This window comes from Copadichromis virginalis, linkage group LG5 (assembly GCF_057382275.1).
Source record: "Copadichromis virginalis isolate Kocher_CV1m ecotype Utaka linkage group LG5, C_Virginalis_male_GT1.1, whole genome shotgun sequence".
Classification (NCBI taxonomy): domain Eukaryota; kingdom Metazoa; phylum Chordata; class Actinopteri; order Cichliformes; family Cichlidae; genus Copadichromis; species Copadichromis virginalis.
Window position 1 is genome coordinate 33109122 of NC_140622.1, and position 17917 is coordinate 33127038.

The 17917-nt window shown below is 40.0% G+C and overlaps 2 protein-coding genes across 6 annotated transcripts; both read left to right on the forward strand.

The window, feature by feature from the left end:
- Positions 1-888: 888 nt before the first annotated feature.
- On the forward strand, positions 889-6664 carry sh2d5 (SH2 domain containing 5). The gene is given in 11 exon segments (XM_085457415.1): positions 889-978; positions 1425-1481; positions 1558-1638; positions 1717-1791; positions 1885-2031; positions 3665-3865; positions 4105-4288; positions 4684-4789; positions 4880-5039; positions 5750-5898; positions 5900-6664. Coding segments are annotated over 10 exon segments (1206 nt in total). The 5' UTR covers positions 889-978; positions 1425-1430; the 3' UTR covers positions 5952-6664.
- Positions 6665-6806: 142 nt separating this feature from the next.
- kif17 (kinesin family member 17) lies at positions 6807-16340 on the forward strand. 5 transcript variants are annotated; one of them, XM_085457410.1, is made up of 15 exons: positions 6809-7027; positions 7143-7397; positions 7579-7725; positions 7857-7958; positions 8199-8388; positions 8700-9152; positions 9311-9405; positions 9509-9674; positions 9773-9870; positions 10000-10091; positions 10568-10796; positions 11579-11837; positions 11982-12043; positions 15305-15428; positions 15849-16340. In XM_085457410.1, the coding sequence occupies exons 2-15, from the start codon at positions 7167-7169 to the stop codon at positions 16016-16018; spliced, it is 2418 nt and encodes an 805-aa protein (XP_085313536.1). In that variant the 5' UTR covers positions 6809-7027; positions 7143-7166; the 3' UTR covers positions 16019-16340. The 5 variants fall into 5 exon arrangements, with proteins under 5 accessions (XP_085313539.1, XP_085313540.1, XP_085313536.1 ...); XM_085457412.1 differs by having other exon boundaries at positions 6809-7397; positions 15308-15428; XM_085457411.1 differs by having other exon boundaries at positions 6809-7397; positions 11985-12043.
- Positions 16341-17917: the final 1577 nt, after the last annotated feature.

The window sequence follows — 17917 nt, forward strand, 5'->3', positions numbered from 1 at the left end:
GGTCAGTATCCTGTCAAAGAAATCCTCCTTTTTAAGGAGAAACTACTAAAAGTAACTACATTAAAAGTTACCGGGCCCACAATGGGTGCATGTCAGCTTTTAACATGTATAACCAGAAGTATAAACTGTAGATAAAAAGTGGAGAAACAAGTATTCTGAGCGTTTACTTAAGCAAAATGTATATTCCCACGTATCATTATAAAGGTTTTAAATACTACTGAATCACACTGACTCATTGTGTATCGCTGTAATGTTGCTGCACCTTAACTTTTTGTATTTTTATATCTGTATCTAATAACACAACATAGCATATGATAAAATCTGCAAAATAATAAAATGGCACGGCGTACAAATTACAGTGTTATGACCCCAAATATCTTTTCTGAAGTAAAAAACGAGTACTATCGGGAGGAGGTGTGTGTGGTGGTGGTGGTGGTGGGGCTTAAAATAGATTTAACTTTTGGACCCAAAGTTCATCTAGACACAAGTTTTCCCATGCAGGCTGCCATCTTGGTGACGCCTCCAGTTATTTCTCGCAGGTTTTACCTAGTGGACTTTCAGTGCACAGCTTTTAACTATAAATTAATATCGTGTAATTTTAAAATACTTTTATTGACACATACTGTTATTTTTGGTTTTGCTGCGTGAGCTTGAATTCTTGCGCGCTGTGTGGGAATGTCAGGCGGAGTGGACAGAAACCGCTTCAGGGGGAGGGTGATGTGATTCATTGAGCCATTCCGTAAGTTTCGTGTTTTGGTTGATTTAGTTCTCACTCACACCCTCTTTTCTTTCTTCTCCTCCTCCTCTTTCCCCGCCTTTCTTCAACTAAACTCCGCCTCGGAATACCGCTGCACACCTGGGGGTAACGGCTGCAGGTAAAAGTGTGACGGTGGGGGGGCCTCGGTGTGCGTTTGGTCGGCGTGCCAAGAAGACGCGGAGCGGTCCGAGGGTGAGGAGGGTTTAGTTGCGACTCTCAGGGTGAGTTTCTGTGATATAAAGGTGCTGTTGTGACCTGTGCGCTCAGGTGGAGACGCCCCGGTGTTGCCTGCCGCTGCTGCTGGACTCCACAGGGCGGAAACCCTTCAAAAGTTTTGTCTTTTCACGCGTTTGTGTCTTTCTGGGTTTCTTTCGGGGCATTTCGTGGCGGATAATCTCAACAAAACAATCGAGCCTCTCGTAGCAGCAGGTTTATCTGCGACGTTAATGCGCCCAAAGAAGCGTCTTCAAAATCAGGCTCTTGCGACTGCTACGCTTATGTTTAATACCGACTCGTCTTTCATGTTTCCCTGAGTATCAAGAGGATAGATAAACGCACATTCAATTTAGTCCATATGTTTTCAACTTGTTTTTAAATCTCCTTCACTCTGCTGCTTGGAGTCCTAAATTCTCGGGACTTCAAGTGTTGAAATCTCGTATTTCCACAGGGCACGATGGGTGAGGCACCGGTCAGAGAAGATGGTACAGTGACACGATCAGCAGAGGTATGTCTGGAAATATGACTTTGCATTTGTGTGTCTGTGTGAGTGTTTGCTTAACCTCCTGTCTTCACTGGTGAAGTATGTAGGCTCATTTCCTGTGGATGATAACTGTTTGGATGACCAGATTAAGCAGCTGCACACACAGTTGAAGTCCCTTAAAGTGAGTCTTTATCTTTCTATCTAAACCTACGAATGTGATGATAACGACTGTACCTAATGCAGTCCTGTATTCATTTAGGCATGCAAGACAAGACGGCCAGTGTCCCTAAAGTTTTCCATTAAAGGTGTGAAAATGTATAATGAGGATGAAACGGTAAGTAGAGAAAATGACAGTTAATTTGTTTTGACCTGTTTACGTCGCTCTCCTTTTCGTGCCTTATTGCTCGCGACCTGTCCCTGTGTGCAGATCCTCCTGATGGCCCACGCTCTGCGGAGAATCTCTCTTTCCACGGCCCGACCCGTCGATTCACAGTTTGCCTTTGTCGCGCATAACCCAGGCTGCCCAGACACCCAGCTCTACTGCCATGTCTTTAAAGCAAGGCACGCCAGAGCAGTAAGGATTCTCCATTGTTCTGTTATAGTTAGAGCTCGCAGTAAATATGTATTTAAGGCTTTCTGTTTACTCACAAATAACAACCCTGCCGCTTTCCCATGCTGGACAGAAAGTCCTTCTGTCAAGCACAGTATATTTTAAAGTGTGTGATTAAAGGTGTTCCAACTCTGCTCACAAAAAGCAGAAACAATGACTGACTATACTTTAGCTGCAACCCCATTCAAGGTTATCTCTGTGTGCACCTATGGGCTGCTTCTGGCACTACTTGCACTCGGTGGAAGGCCTGTCCTGACTGCTTGAACATGTGTGTTTTGTGATATCACCATGTTGCTTACCAGACATTTCAAACTATTATATGCCGAATCATTACCAGAGGTGATGATGGGCTACGACCCAGAAATCAAACAATGCAAGAGTTTGTTTGTTTTTTTTTTCTTTCTTTTTTCAAAATGCATAATATGTAACTTCTCCAGACAGAGGAAGAAAATTTGACATTGTGTGTCCACTCATGGTGCACTGACCGGAGGTTTGAGGCCAGACCAACACATTTTTGCTCTACTTGCCAGATTTGGCTCGCTGGGACTTCACCCTCCCTCTTCCCTGAAACAGAAGTCAACTTGAAGGAGCATTGTTTTATCTCAGAGGAGCAGAGCAAAGGCACATGTGCAAGTGGTTAAAACAGAACTTCCATCAAGCGATCTAAAAAGAGTTAGCAGCATTGTGATTTTGCTTTTTACTTGTGTCGTACTTAGCAGTTTACTTCGTCTTCTTTCTATTCTCTGTTTTTCAAGTCTGTTATCATAGAAAGTTTCCAAGCTATATGTTTGCATAGTTTTGGTCCGTGCCTGAAATAGTTGCGGGGTTTTGACAGCGATTCTTTAAAAGGAATAAAATGGTCACGTGTTTAAATGACGTGAGAACGAGAACAACCTTTTAAAGTTTACATTAGAGGTTTGCGTTAATGGTGTCACTGAAACTGAGTCCATATTTCCGTTCTCGTTATCTTGATAGGCAAACTATTTTAGAGCAGCCCAGAGTAGGGAAGTAATGCCGATATAATATAAAGCTAACATTTCTGTTGTTATCAGAAGCCTTTGACACATTAGAGGAAATTAAATCCAATAAATGTGTTCAGTACTGAACAGTTTGCCATGGTAACTCCAAATAAAACCCTCCAGTGTCACACAGGTTTGGACTAGAGAGTGATGGGAAATGTGCTTATTGATCTTTGATAACAAATTCCTTTCTGTGCTAAATTCAGATCTGATCCCAACCGACTGTTGTATCTTCAGAAGTCACCCTTGAAGCCAAGCTTCCTGTGTGACACAATAATAGGTGCCTCTACTGGTGGATCTGGTAGCATTCAATTGTTTTGAGCCAGTCTCACCGCATTGTAGTTAGCAGCGAGACTTGTTCCAACATGGAGAGGTCGGCAATGACACTGCAATTGCCTCATCTCTGCGAGATGCCTGTGCTTGACTAAACGGTGTCAGCTGTGGTGTTGAAGCGCTAAGTTTTTATCAGTGCCGTTGTACTGTTAATAATTTACTTGATGAATGACTGCAATATGACACAGAATAACACCGTTTCAGTTTAACTGCTAGGTTTTCTGTATGCACCCTTCCTCCTTTAGGCCCAGTTCCTGAACCTGCTGCTGTGCCGCTGCTTCCAGCTGTCGTACTTGGAGAAGCATCCAGAAGAGGCCCAGATAGACTCTGCTGGCTCACTGCCTCATCGCAAGCCTTCACTGCTCAATCACGGCTTTCCTCTTAGTGTCAGCGCCCTGGTTTCATTCAGAAGAGCTCCTTTTGGTGGATTATTACCTGGCACTAAGGTTTGGCTATTCTTTTTTTCTTTTTTTAACTTCACCCAAAATCTCATGGACTAATTTAAATGTTAGTTTGTTAGTAAATGTTGCAATGGTTTTGCCTCTTTATATATTGTATTTCAATGTAAGTTTACCCATGTCTTCAAAAATTACCGCACCCAAGTTTTTGCACAGCACTGCAGTTTCAAAATGTATGCCTCAAAATTTAAATTATCTGTACAAACTATGTGATGTTTTCTCTACAGAAAACTCCAAAGTCTTCAGATGACCAACAAAGCAGCCAAGATGAGGTCTTTCCCATCTCCTCTCCCTCCCTGATGCGCAAGAAAGTCATACGCACCAAAGTGCTGCGCTCTGGTGCTTACCGCTCCTTCACTTTCACGCCACGCAAACAGCGCACCATTCAGGATCAACTGAGTGTAACTCAAGGTGGGCCGAGTGTTCACAGAGCGCTATCGAGGTTCAAAGAATTGATTAGGTAAAGCGACTTCATCAGTATTTGGTGAAGGGCAGTCACTGCTGTGGTGTCAGGGCTTTTCTTTGTTTTGTTTTTTTTTTATTTTAGTCTGCATGATGAAGTGATTTCATCTCATATGGGTAATTGTGCATTTCTACAGCGCTTACATTTTATTTCTGTTACTAATGTTCCTTTTTAAAGTTGAATATGTTTCTTTGTTTTTGAGGGGTTATTTCATCATCATCACTGCATAGCGTCCACTGAGTCGAGATCATCTGGGATGCTTCTTCCCCGTCACATGGTGATGCAATATTCCACCTTTATAAAATCTAACTTTACATTATTTTTCTTATCATATCAAAACCAGAAAAGGATCTAGACAAGTTGCCAGCGAGGCGATCCCGGGCTCCAAGCTTGTCTGAAACAGAAGAGGCACTAGCTCAGGCAGTGTGGTGTTGGGCTGGTATCGCAACGTTAGTATATCGCACATCAAATACATCTTTACATTCATAAGTGTCACTTTCCTATTACTACATCTGTGATTTTCCTTCTTGGTATTGCAGTGAGAGCAGCTATTCACTGCTTGCAGATGATGTTCTGGGATCCTACCTTTTGTGCCAACATCCAAAAAACCCTAAATGTGGCTCTCTAATCATTCGCTTCTCCTCTGGCCCAATCACCCACCTTATTGAAAACACCCGTAAAGGGAAATTCGTGCTGGAGGTAATTCTTTTGTTGGCTCATATACATGATGTGAAAACCAGATTATGATTAAATCTAATCTCTTTCACTGGTTACTTTATTTTCACAAGCTCTTATATTTTTCATAAATGATAGAAAAGAAAGGGGGTCGTGGGGGGGGAGATATTGAAATATCTGATTTAACGTGGAAGTGCTTTAAATACGCATTCCCTATAATGGCCAGCAGAGGGCGGCAGCTCTAGTTGCAGCGACTTCCAATTAAATTGAGGTCTGTGGATAAAATTGCCCTCAACTCTTTCACTCTATGATGTCAGTAAGAAGATTTGGGGCTCAGTTGGTAGTTTCAGTTCACATTTACTGAAACATGGATTATTTATTTTTTTTACTTTTTATGAAATGTTGATATTAGGAGTGCGGTGGAGAGCAAGGGGTGTTTGTTTCCGTGTGATGTTAAAATGTTATGGTCAAAAACATTAAGCTTGAGGCTATCCTGTACATCAGGACTTTATAGTGGGTGACTTCCAAATTTTATACAGTCTGTTTTTAACTAGAGCCCTCAAGTGGCTTTTTGGAGAACTGCACTGGAGGTTTCCACTTGGCAACCACCTTAATTGACAGTATTATTCTCGAAAACCATAATAATTGTTTGTATTTGATTAGAAATGTCATAGTTGATTTATAATCATGTGTAACTGGTGTCCTTTTTAATTTATTTATTTTTATAAATGTAGAAATGCAAGACTGAATTCAATTCCATGGCTGAGCTGATTGAGCACTACACAGAGACTGAGGACGAGCTGCCATGTCTGCTGAGCTATGCTCGGGTGAACCACTGCTATGAGTGGGAGGAAAACGTCAGCAAACAGCAGCCTGTAAAGCTTCAGCCCAAACGAAGCCGAAATTAAAAGTACCCACAGAAACGAATGGATGTAAACCCTGGACACTGGAACATGTGGACTGCCAACCTCAGAGGGCACAAAATAAGCGACACTGATCATTTCTTTTGCACATTTATCTTTTATCTGTGTTTTGGTGCGGGAAGGTTTAACTGTAAAACAAAGTCACTGTTTAATAGTGTTGGCACTTACTGTGAACAGTATCCATTTCCTAAGAGGGTACTTGTGTGTTAAAGATATTTTGTGGTTTCTGATTTTATTATTTTTATTTCAACATAAGCTTTTAAAAATATACATTTTTATTTGTGCCTATAAAACAGAGGAGCTTTTTTTTTTTTTTTTTTTTTAAGACATGAAACTAAGAACCTGAATCTGTAAAGGGGAATTAATCACTGATTACTACACCTGATGGCAAAGCCACACTTTTTCTTCTTGTTTCCTTGTCTAGTAACAATGTTACTGAAATGTAAAACTTTTACTCCTTTTTACTCATATTTTTGTATGCAGTTTGTTTAGCTGATAATGTCGCATCTGTTAATATGACTAAATTTCTGTTCAGAGTTTTCATTGGTCGAGTATAAATGGTACAAAATGATTTCAATCATTCTCTGGGATTGTGGTTATCATGTTGTGTCGTCTTGACTATAGTTGATTTGTTCATAGCTTGCACACCATCTACCTGCACCCCCTACATTAGTTTCACAACAGAAGATTGTGATTATTAGCAAAACATTAAATAACTGAACATAACGTGCATCCGTAGTCTTTCTTTTCTCTTCAAACGTCTGTTTGCTTTATTTAAAATATGTTTTCACTTTTAGTTTCTTGACAGTAATGAAGCATAAAGTAGACTGTTTTTTGCCCTTTGACCCCACTCCGTCCTCACGGAAATGGCCGCGGGTCTGGGCCTGTTACATTCCTCAATGGTTACTTATGGTTGCTAAGCAACCTCAAACGCCTCGGGGAGAGGAACAGAATGGGACAGGACCTGAAGCGATACCTGACGAGATCCGTCCACACTGTACCTGGAGATATTTTTGCTGATCGCTTCTTACTGAACCTCACTGGAGATGTGGGCCGTTAGTCAACTGCTGCTGTCATCTTGTTGTTAAGGTGATGTTAGCCATCGAGGTCCTGCTGTCGTACTTCTAAGTAAACGTTGAGTGTTTGCGAAGGAGACCGGAGCGGCTTTGTATTTTACATTAGTTTGATCTCTTACACCTGCCAGCTGCTCGGTAGTGATTCTTGAGACATGGGGTCAGAGTCGGTGAAGGTGGTGGTCAGGTGCAGGCCCCTGAATGACAGGGAGAAGGCGCTCAGCTGTAAGATGGTGCTGACCATGGACCTGCAGCGCTGCCAGTGCTTCATAGAAAAGCCAGGTGCAGTGGATGAGCCACCTAAACAGTTCACCTTTGATGGGACCTACTATATTGATCAAACAACTGAGCAGATGTACAACGAGATTGCTTATCCTTTGGTTGAGGTAAGCTTGATTTTATTACCAGCCTGCAGAGCTGGGCTCTATAAAAGAAGCACGCTTGTCACTGGACACCTTCAGCCTAACATCAGTAGCCTATATCTAATTCCTAATGAATGCAGGCGTCATTGTGAATACCCTTTGCTCACCTCAAAATTAAATAAAATTAAAAATGTCACTTTTACAGGGTGTGACTGAGGGATACAATGGGACAATTTTTGCTTATGGACAAACTGGAAGTGGAAAGTCTTTCACCATGCAAGGGGTGTCTGAACCTGCAACCCAGAAGGGTGTCATCCCGCGGGCCTTTGAACACATCTTTGAGAGCATTCAGGTGTGTCTGTTGACCACAGTGATCTTGTAGCTTGCAACATGCATACGTAATATTATGCTCCTAGTTTTTGTCTAGGCTCGTCTCAGCACTGATAGAATAATTATATGTTTTATCTCGTGTGTGCAAGCTAGTGTGCAGAAAATACGAAATTCCTGGTGAGGGCCTCCTACTTGGAGATTTACAATGAAGAAATCCGAGATCTTTTGGGAAGCGATGCCAAGCAGAGATTGGAGGTGAGTCCCTGCTTTTTAGATAAACTAAACAGGCTACACTGTATCAGAAGAAGCCAAATGGATTATTGTTCTTTGGTTAGTACAGCAAGGTGAGTGTGCTGTTTTCTGCACAGTACTGTACCTGTTGCCATGGTGATTTAAACGCACAGTTGATTCCTTAAAGGTCAAGGTGTTGTAACAGGGTGACAGACTAGCTGATTGTGCGTATGTGTGTGCTTTGTGTGGCTGATGAATGCCTAGCTGAAAGAGCACCCAGAGCGTGGGGTATATGTACGGGACCTTTCCATGCACACTGTGCACAGTGTGGGAGAGTGTGAAAGAATCATAGAGAAAGGCTGGAGGAACCGCGCAGTGGGCTACACGCTGATGAACAAAGACTCCTCACGCTCCCACTCAATCTTCACCATCCACCTGGAGATCTGCAGCACTGGTGAACTTATAATATCTTTGTCATCACTATATCTGTTCAGTCTGTGCTGATATTCTTCTTTTGAATGTGATCCTCTTATATCTCCTAATGTCATCAGCACTTTACCATCAGTTATTTTTGTTCTGTGGCACTATATCTTTAAATTTGATAGTATATGAATCTCCTTGTTAATAGTTTGCATATCCTGCCTGTGCTTGCATGTAGTTTTCAAACCATTGAATAAAACATACCAGGTTAATAAAGGTAAATAATAAGGCTTTGTAACAGTGTTGAATGTTGCTTGCGTTTCCTGTGTCAACTCAAATTCTCAGATTCATCTGACCAGGACCATCTACGGGCAGGAAAACTCAACCTTGTGGACCTGGCAGGAAGTGAGCGTCAGTCTAAAACTGGTGCTACCGGCGAGCGACTCCGCGAAGCCACAAAGATCAATCTTTCCCTCTCGGCCCTGGGAAACGTCATCTCCGCCCTGGTAGATGGACGCTCCAGATACATCCCCTACAGAGACTCCAAGCTGACCAGGCTGCTGCAGGACTCTTTGGGAGGAAACACCCGCACCCTGATGATCGCCTGTCTTTCGCCCGCAGACAACAATTATGAGGAAAGCCTAAGTACGCTGCGATATGCAAACCGGGCCAAGAGCATCCAGAACAGGCCTCGCATCAACGAGGACCCCAAGGATGCTCTGCTCCGAGAGTATCAGGAGGAAATCAAGAAGCTGCGGGCGCTCCTCACAGGCCAGCTGAGCACTGCTGACCTTTCAAGTAAATTTTTATAGAAAAACAGCATGCTTTTTTAGCTTAATATTCCTAAATCTACACATAGCCTCTTTTAGATGCAGAGAAATATTTTATTTTCTTGCATGTTGTCTTTCTTTAATTACCAGTGCTATAAAAAAAACCCACTTTTATTTAAAATGCAGCTCTGCTGGCTGGTCAGTTTTCTGAGTCATCCCCTGCTGTGCCCTCAAGGCCACAGTCCACCCCCACTGAAGAAAGGAAGGAAAAGATTAAAGAGGCAAACATGGACCAATCCCACACAACAATTTATCACTTCAACTTTAAGCATGCATTGTATAAAGAGCCTGTGATTTATGATCTGTGTTCTGCTGTCTCTGCAGGAGTATGAGGAGAGGCTGGCCAAGTTGCAGGCTGAATACAATGCAGAGCAGGAATCCAAGGCGAAGCTGCAGGAGGACATTGCTGCTTTGCGTTCCTCCTATGAATCAAAACTGTCCAGTCTGGAGAAGGCCCAAGTCAGCAGGGGGAGCTCTGTCCCCAAGAATGGTAACAGCACATCCTGTGCCAACAACAGAACAAAAGTTTTCCGCTGTTGGATTCTCCCCATGTATGCTTCTTTGTATTGTGCCGCTTCTCTACATTAGTGGGCGCCAGCTGTACATCCCAGGTTGCTTTGGAAGAACTCTGCATGAGCACTGATCCCATGTGCCACAGTACAGTTGAGGAAACCTCCCAGACTAAGGTAGTGTCCAGCCCCACTTTCCATAAAGATCACTCCTCTTCAAATCATATTTGTATCCTGAAACAAGGTAACAAGGCAATCTTATGTAGGCAAAATGTTGAATTTTATTCCCTCATGTTGGCGAGCAAGCTTTCCGAAAAAGATCCAGATAGAGCTGGACTCTTGGAGTCTTCTGATGCAACTGCACCGGGGCCTCTAGACCAGAAACACGTCCTGGAAAGGTTTGTAGGCTTCTGTTCTAATCATGGAAACTTTCCTTAACATGAACACTTCCTCAGATTCATAGCTATGATTTTATTATTATATATGATATGTCTTAATCAGCCGATCCATCTAATTTCTACTCCTTATGGGTCTGGGTTGTGAGCATTTTCAACACTGTTCACAGGATACTGAACATATTGTTATGATGGTATCTACAATCTTCTTATCACACTCCATGATGAATGTGTCATACTTATGCTTGTGGCTACAAATGGAGTGGATAATCAGATTCCAGCTGTATATTTTTCTGTATGTACTTACCCTTGCATTCTTTTACATCATTGCATTCTTCTGTGTTATTACCATAATCTGGTAATTAGCAGAACAGTTATGTTTAACATATCATACATTGATGGTTACACTAGAATAATATAGCAAGAATTATACTAAGCACGCATCTATGCGGTGTCCTTGGTGTTCAATCTTTCCTCAGACTGCAGCAGCTGGAACAGGAGGTGGTAGGAGGGGAGCAGGCCAGGAACAAAGAGCTGCAACAAAGACAGCGGCAGAGAAAAAAACTTGCTGACCAGAGAAAAGCTCAGCTTGTCCATGCTCTGTCAGAGAACAGCGAGGAGAGCGAAAATGTGCTGCTGAATGTCTACAACTCTATCCAGGAAGAAGTCCATGCCAAAAACCAAATGCTAGTCAAAGTTCAGGGCAAGGTGAGTGGAAGCAGTTCGAAGGAGCTTGCAGCAGATGCAAAATGCAATCTTTCTGTTGGGAGAAAGCATATGTGTTAAGGGTTTTCTGTACATTTCAAGGAGCGATCAGAAAGTTTGGGTTATCCACCCACAGAAATCTATTTCTCCTCCCTAAGATCTCCTTTTCATGCACCCCTGCTCTTGACAAAGTTTACTCCTTAAAAGTCAAATTTTGACAACAGTGCATGTTCACCAGAATGGGATTGTACATTGCGAATTCATACCACACTTTCAGACTATAAATGCAGACTTGTGCGTTAACATCCTGGGGCATCTGTGGGAGAACATCCAGTGGAAAGAGCCTTAACAACAGCATCACCACACATTGAAAAGGCAACAGTTTTTCGGCCAGAAAAACCCAGTCTTTGCTCACCATCTTTCCTACGACTTTGTACAATTCTCCAAAATCAAGTTAAAGTATTATACTCCCTGTTTTGAAACACTGGGCAAGATCCAACACTCATTGTAGAGGCACAAGTACAATGGACTTCCAAAATAGTGATACCAAAATAACAGCAGCGGTCTGGAGATGTATTAGAAGGTGACTTTGACTAAATTTAAATTGGGCAATTTATTAACTTTTTTAACCTGGAAAAATTAGGTTATCTCTTCAGGGATTTACTAATTTGGTGTGTTAAAACGGTTCTCTCTTTGAATGTCAACCCCTACATATGACACGTTTTTAACAAGTGGGTTTTAGCTAGTTTTCTCATGAATAACATGCTTCGTCACTGTTGCAACAGCTGAAAGCAGCCAAACTGGAGATCCGTGACCTGCAGGCAGAGTTTGAGGTGGAGAGGAATGACTACCTGGCGACTATACGCAGGCTGGAGAAGGAAGGGCAGCTCCTGCACAGCCTGCTGGAGCGTATGGTGCCTCTGGTGCGCCGTGACTGCAACTACAGCAACCTGGACCGCTTGAAGAAGGATACTGTCTGGGACGAGGACAGCGCCACCTGGAGACTGCCAGATGTGATGGTGCAGAAAACAACACTGCCTTCAGGTGGGGTATAATACGGTATGTAAAAAAAAAAAAGAAAAAAAGAAAAGTGAAAGCTTTTTTTTTTTTTTTTGACAAGACAGTAAATCTTGTTTGTTTTGCAAATTACTTTCCTTAAATGTTTATTAATCACATTCTTTTTCTTAGCAGTGACTCCAAAAGCTTCAGCTCGCAGAGGCTCAGGTTCTGATGCTGGAGAAGCATTTACGGTGTGTTTGCATTTCATGCATAGGCTTTTACTTGACATACACACATTCTAGCAGGATTAGAGGCCATTTGATGGATTGATTGATTGAATCTTTATTTTGAACATGTTGAAAAAGTACAACAAAATAGAATTAAAAGAGACAAATGAACAAAGCAAAACAAAAGGAAAACGAGCAATCACAACTCCAAATAACTTTCATGTTCAAAAAGGAGCAGGAAGAAGCATAAGCTTATTTAATCCCACCCCTTTTCCACTATCTAGTATCAATAGACTACAGAAATACCTCCTTGCAATTACATTATATGTCATGTGTATTTTTTTTTTCATTTTTTAAAAATATATATACATATATGTTTCTATCTATCCATACATACGTATATACACATATGCACATATACACATTTGCAATAACCCCATTAACACCTCAAGGATACACAACCTACAAATATATATATATACCCATACCAACATACCCGTGCACCCGCACACACATGAAAATATTAGACAAGAACACCCTATCAAATCTCTACCTTTTCCCTGTACCCTGTAAAAACCATATCCTTAAACCGCTTTTTAAACTGCGCCATGCTCGGACATTGCTTCATATCTTTACTTAGTCTGTTCCACAGCTTCACTCCACACACAGAGATGCAAAAACTTTTTAATGTTGTATGGATACGAGGATGTTTTAAATTTAATTCCCCCCTCAAATTGTATCCCCGTTCCCTTTTAGAAAACAGTTTTAGAATATTGTCAGGAAGCAGGTTATTTATTGCTTTATATATAATTTGTGCTGTGAGAAAATGAACCAGATCTGTGAATTTTAGAATTTTTGATTTTAAGAATAGTGGATTTGTATGATCTCTGTAACCAGTTTTATGGATTATCCTTATGGCCCTTTTTTGTAATATAAAGATTGATGATAGCGAACATTTGTAAGTATTGCCCCAAACCTCTGCACAGTAATTCAAATACGGTGCAATCAGGGAACAATAGAGAATGTGGAGTGATTTGTGATCCAGAATGTGTTTTATTTTACTCAAGATTGAAACACTTCTTGAAATTTTGTTATGTATATGATTTATATGAGACTTCCAGTTTAATTTGTCATCTATAATCACACCAAGAAACTTATGTTCAAGTACTCTTTCAATTTCCACACCATCTACATGAATCTGCATTTGTGCATTTCTAAGGGAATTCCCAAATAAGATTATTTTAGTTTTACTTAGATTTAGCGATAGTTTATTCCTGTTAAACCATTTTTTAATTTTGCACATTTCTGAAGTAATTGTATCCAGCAGCTCCTTTAGATTCCCCCCAGAACAAAAAATATTTGTGTCATCTGCAAATAATACTAATTTTAATATATCAGATGCCTTACAAATATCATTTATATAAACAATAAATAATTTTGGACCCAGTACAGAGCCTTGTGGAACACCACAAGCAATGTCCAAGCATAATGAGGAATGGACACCCAGCTTCACAAATTGTTTCCTGTCACTTAAATAATTTTTCACCCATTGCAGTACAACCCCCCTGATCCCATACCGTTCCAGTTTATTAATTAATATGTCATGATTGATTGTGTCGAATGCTTTCTTGAGATCCAGAAATACTCCAGCTGCATACTGTTTCTGATCTATAGCATTCGTAATCTCCTCAATTGATTCGATTAATGCCAGAGATGTTGATCTTTTTGATCTGAATCCATATTGACTGTCAGAGAGTAATTTATATTTATCTAAGAATTTGTCTAATCGTTTATTAAACAGGTTTTCTAGGATTTTGGAGAATTGTGGTAGTAAAGAAACAGGCCTGTAATTTGTGAAGTGGCGTCTATCCCCAGTTTTATACAGCGGCACAACTTTAGCTATTTTCATTTTGTTTGGCACTTTTCCCGTCTGAAATGATAAGTTGCAAATATATGTTAGAGGTCCTACAATTCCTTCAATGACCTTCTTGACGATTTTCATGTCAATATCATTACAATCAGTAGATGTTTTATATTTACACATGTGTACAATGTCAATTATTTCTTTTTTCCTCCACTGATGTGAGGAACATTGAGTTAGGGTTCCTATCAATCAGGTTTTCACTACAGTCTACTGATGGCAGTGACTCAGGAATTTGTTCTGCCAGTTTTGGTCCAATATTTACAAAATAATGATTAAAGCTGTTGACCTTATCAGCAGTGTTTTCCATAATATTGCCATTGTCGATAAAGTATTGAGGATAACTTTGTTGTCCAGAATTATTTTTAATGATACCGTTTAAAACATCCCATATTCCCTTCATATTATGTTTATTGTTGTTCAATATTTTACTATAATACTCCTTTCTACATACACGTATAATATTGGTCAACTTATTTTTGTATTTTTTATATTTATTTTCAGCATCTTTTGTTCTTTGTTTTAGGAATTCCCTATAGAGTGTATTTTTCTTTTTACATGCATTTTGTAAACCCTTAGTGATCCATGGTCTATCTGAATATTTGTGCTTTCTGTTGTATTTTATTGTTGGACAGTTTTTTATCGTACAACTCCATGAATATTCTTAAAAATATGCCATATGCAATATCAATATCAGTTTCTTTGTACACATTGTCCCAGTCCTGATTTAATAGATCGTTCTTAAGTGCATTCATAGTTTCTTCTGTCCTTACACGTCTGTATCTCAGTTGTTCTTCATGCTGATTTTTCTTATAATTAGTGTCATAAACTGCAAAAACTGGTAGGTGATCACTGATGTCATTAATTAATGTTCCGCTCACAATGTTGTTTTCCATATTGTTAGTGAAAATATTGTCAAGTAAGGTGGCACAATGTGGTGTATTTCTGCTAGGCCGGGTTATTTTAGGATGTAAACTCAAACTGCACATAGTGTTTAGGAATTCGTCGGTCATTTTATGCTTTTTCGGATTCAACAGGTCAATATTAAAATCACCACAGATAAACATAACTTTTTGATTTGTTTTAGAGAATATTTCCTCTATGAAGTCATTAAATACTTGAATACTAGAGCCAGGTGTTCTATATATACAGCTAATTATTACATTTTTCTCTTTTTCCTTATAAATTTCAATTGTTATACATTCTAATAAATTATCAATTACAGTTGTCATACTTTCTACCACCTTGTAATTTAGGTTTTTATCCACATACACAGCTACTCCCCCTCCACTCTTGTTCCTTCTATTTACAAAATTCACTCCAATGTCTTGATTAACTAAAACAGCACTTCATTTCTGTTTTAGCAGGTGGAGGAGGACAGGTACAAGCAAATGCTGGACAGAAGTGACAGTGAGAATATTGCCAGCAGCTACTTCAAGTCAAAGAGGGCGAGCCAGCTCCTCGGAAGTGACACCGCAAAAGCCCACGGTGAGAAAAGAAACTGCGGGCTTCTAATTAGTACATATTACCAGTTAAATTAGTGAATTAGCTCTGCTGTTGAATGCTATTTCATTTTTATTTAGCAACATATTTGTATGCTGTGATCTTGTGTTTCTGCTTTTCATTAGAACCTTACTGGCAGGAACAAAAAATAATCACGTACTACACTTAATACTGTTACAGTAAACTTTTGTATTGCATTTGGGAAGCCTTTTCATTAGGTTATCTCTCTGAGCATTTTAAGTTTTGGCTTCTTTTTTACCTTTTTTGTATATTTTATATTTTTACTTATTGAGACCATTTAGTTTTAGATTAGTTAGATTTTTCTTCTTTTTCACTTTCTTACTTTTGTTTAGTTTTTACTGTTGTCTGTCTTTTCTCCTGCTGCCGTCCCCTCTCCTCCGCTAGTTAACGTGGCAGGCCACCTCTCCATGAGCGGCTCTAACATGAATCTGTCTGTGAGCTCAGACGCCATCCTGCCTCGCCCCTTCCGTCTGGAGTCGCTGGATGTCCCAGTGTCCAACGGTAAAGTGAAGCGCAAAAAAAGCAAATCTCACATCCATAATGAGGCGACTTAAATGGACTGTGACCCACATATTTGCAGTTTTCTACAATGACACTTTTGATGACTCATCAAAAAATAAGTGTTGTATATGTATATCTGACTGTGAATCAGTGTATGCTTTTATGACGGCTGCTATCTAGATTTACACAGGACCCATTTATTGCCGATGTTACAAGTCCATTTGCGTCATGAGTTTTTAATTATTAATGTTAATTTTTAACTCATTGCTACCTACTGTATGATGCTTCCTCGGTTTTTCTTTTCTTTTTTGCACAAGACATAATTTAATGTTTGTTTGAGTTAGGTTCTTTAATATTAAAATATTTGCATTGTAATGTTGCTGATTTCCTTTTTTTTACCCAGCATTTAAAATACTTGTCAAGAACAGATGACATCAAATTAACTGATGTCTCATGTGTTTAATTTCAATTACTTTACAAAAAAGCCATTAAAACTTGACTCCAGTGTATTATAAACAGTAGTAAATAATAATATATAAAATAATATCAGCCTGCATGTCAAACTGTAGTACTCTGCTGTCACAAATGGATCAGGAAAGCTGTTGTCAAGGCAGCAGTATGCTAGGATATGGTTATCTCATATTACACATCATCTCTGGTCACCAGTGTGGGTTTTGGTGTGATGTTAATTAGTAGATTCTTTATCTAAATGCAAATAACATATGTGAGACAGAAAGTTGTTGTTGCAGTTTTTAATCATAAGAATTAAATATTGAAAAGTTTATTATGATGTCAGTCCTCTTAAGGTTGCAGGACATGCAGAAACAAATGCTGTTTAACTCGATCCTTCCTGCAGCTGTGACTATCTTATTTCTCATTTTGACACTGGCTTGATTTCTTTGTCTGTTGCTTAATGTTGCTCGCAGACAACATTAAGCAACAATTAAGACACTAGCAGACAACTGTATCCGTTTCAGAGTCTGACATCATTTATTGTGGCGACACAATAGACATAGACACGGATACCTTTTGGCAGACCTGCTGCTTTACTGAGCGATAACACAGCTCTAATATCCTTCTGCAATAATTAACCACGAGCTAATCTGGGCTCTTCAGGACCGTTGCATAACAGATATCATGCCGTTCAAATAATCCATCAGGAGAAATTAGAAGTGTGACATGTGAGTGTTACAAGAAAATAGAGACCGGGAAGTGCTGGGCTACTAAGTTTGCACAGAGGTGGAGCTAGAGATAATAGGATTATGGACGAACGGCTGAGCAGGCTTTTCCATCATCTGAGTGGTGTGTAAGATGAGCAGTATGGCTGATAGCCTTTCTGTAACAGGAGAGAGGTAAAGACTGCAGGGATACAGTCATAAAGCTTTGCCTCGGGGATCTGTGGGTTCGCTTATTAATCAAGACATTCAGGCTGAATATAGACAACCACAGCTTGGATTCCCATGTGCTGAAATGTCCTTGGGCAAGACTCTGCCATCACTGATGTGAATGAAGAGTAACAGTAGGGTTAACACTCAAAACCAACCTCATGTATAGTGTTGGTTGTTTTTGCTTTTTGAACAGAGCCAAATGGACTGGTGTAATCTGGAATGTTTATCTGCAAATATTAAGATTTTATTATTTAAAGAGGAGAAAGAATTAGGAAATGAATGCAAGTGGCCAAAATGACTTTTCCCATGAAGGTTAGTTACACTCAGCCTTAGATACAGGTTGAGGAAGTGAGGTGTACCAGTTGAGATCATTCAGACATTATAATGCCTCCTGGACCCCTTGTTTTGGAGGTTTTCTGGACATATCCAACTGGGAAGAAACCCTGTGGAAGACACAGAGCTCACTGGAGAAATTATATACACTATATGGACAAAAGTACAGGGCCACTATAACTTATAGTGCATAATGGTAGTGCGTATCTATGACGACCAGTGCTGGCAATC

Excerpts from the sequence above, each read along its gene's own strand:
- kif17 (XM_085457410.1), top strand. The coding sequence starts at position 7,167 with ATGGGGTCAGAGTCGGTGAAGGTGGTGGTCAGGTGCAGGCCCCTGAAT. Across the intron at positions 7,398-7,578 it reads TTGCTTATCCTTTGGTTGAG|GGTGTGACTGAGGGATACAA; the intron begins GTAAGCTTGATT and ends TCACTTTTACAG. Across the intron at positions 9,406-9,508 it reads GGAAGGAAAAGATTAAAGAG|GAGTATGAGGAGAGGCTGGC; the intron begins GCAAACATGGAC and ends CTGTCTCTGCAG.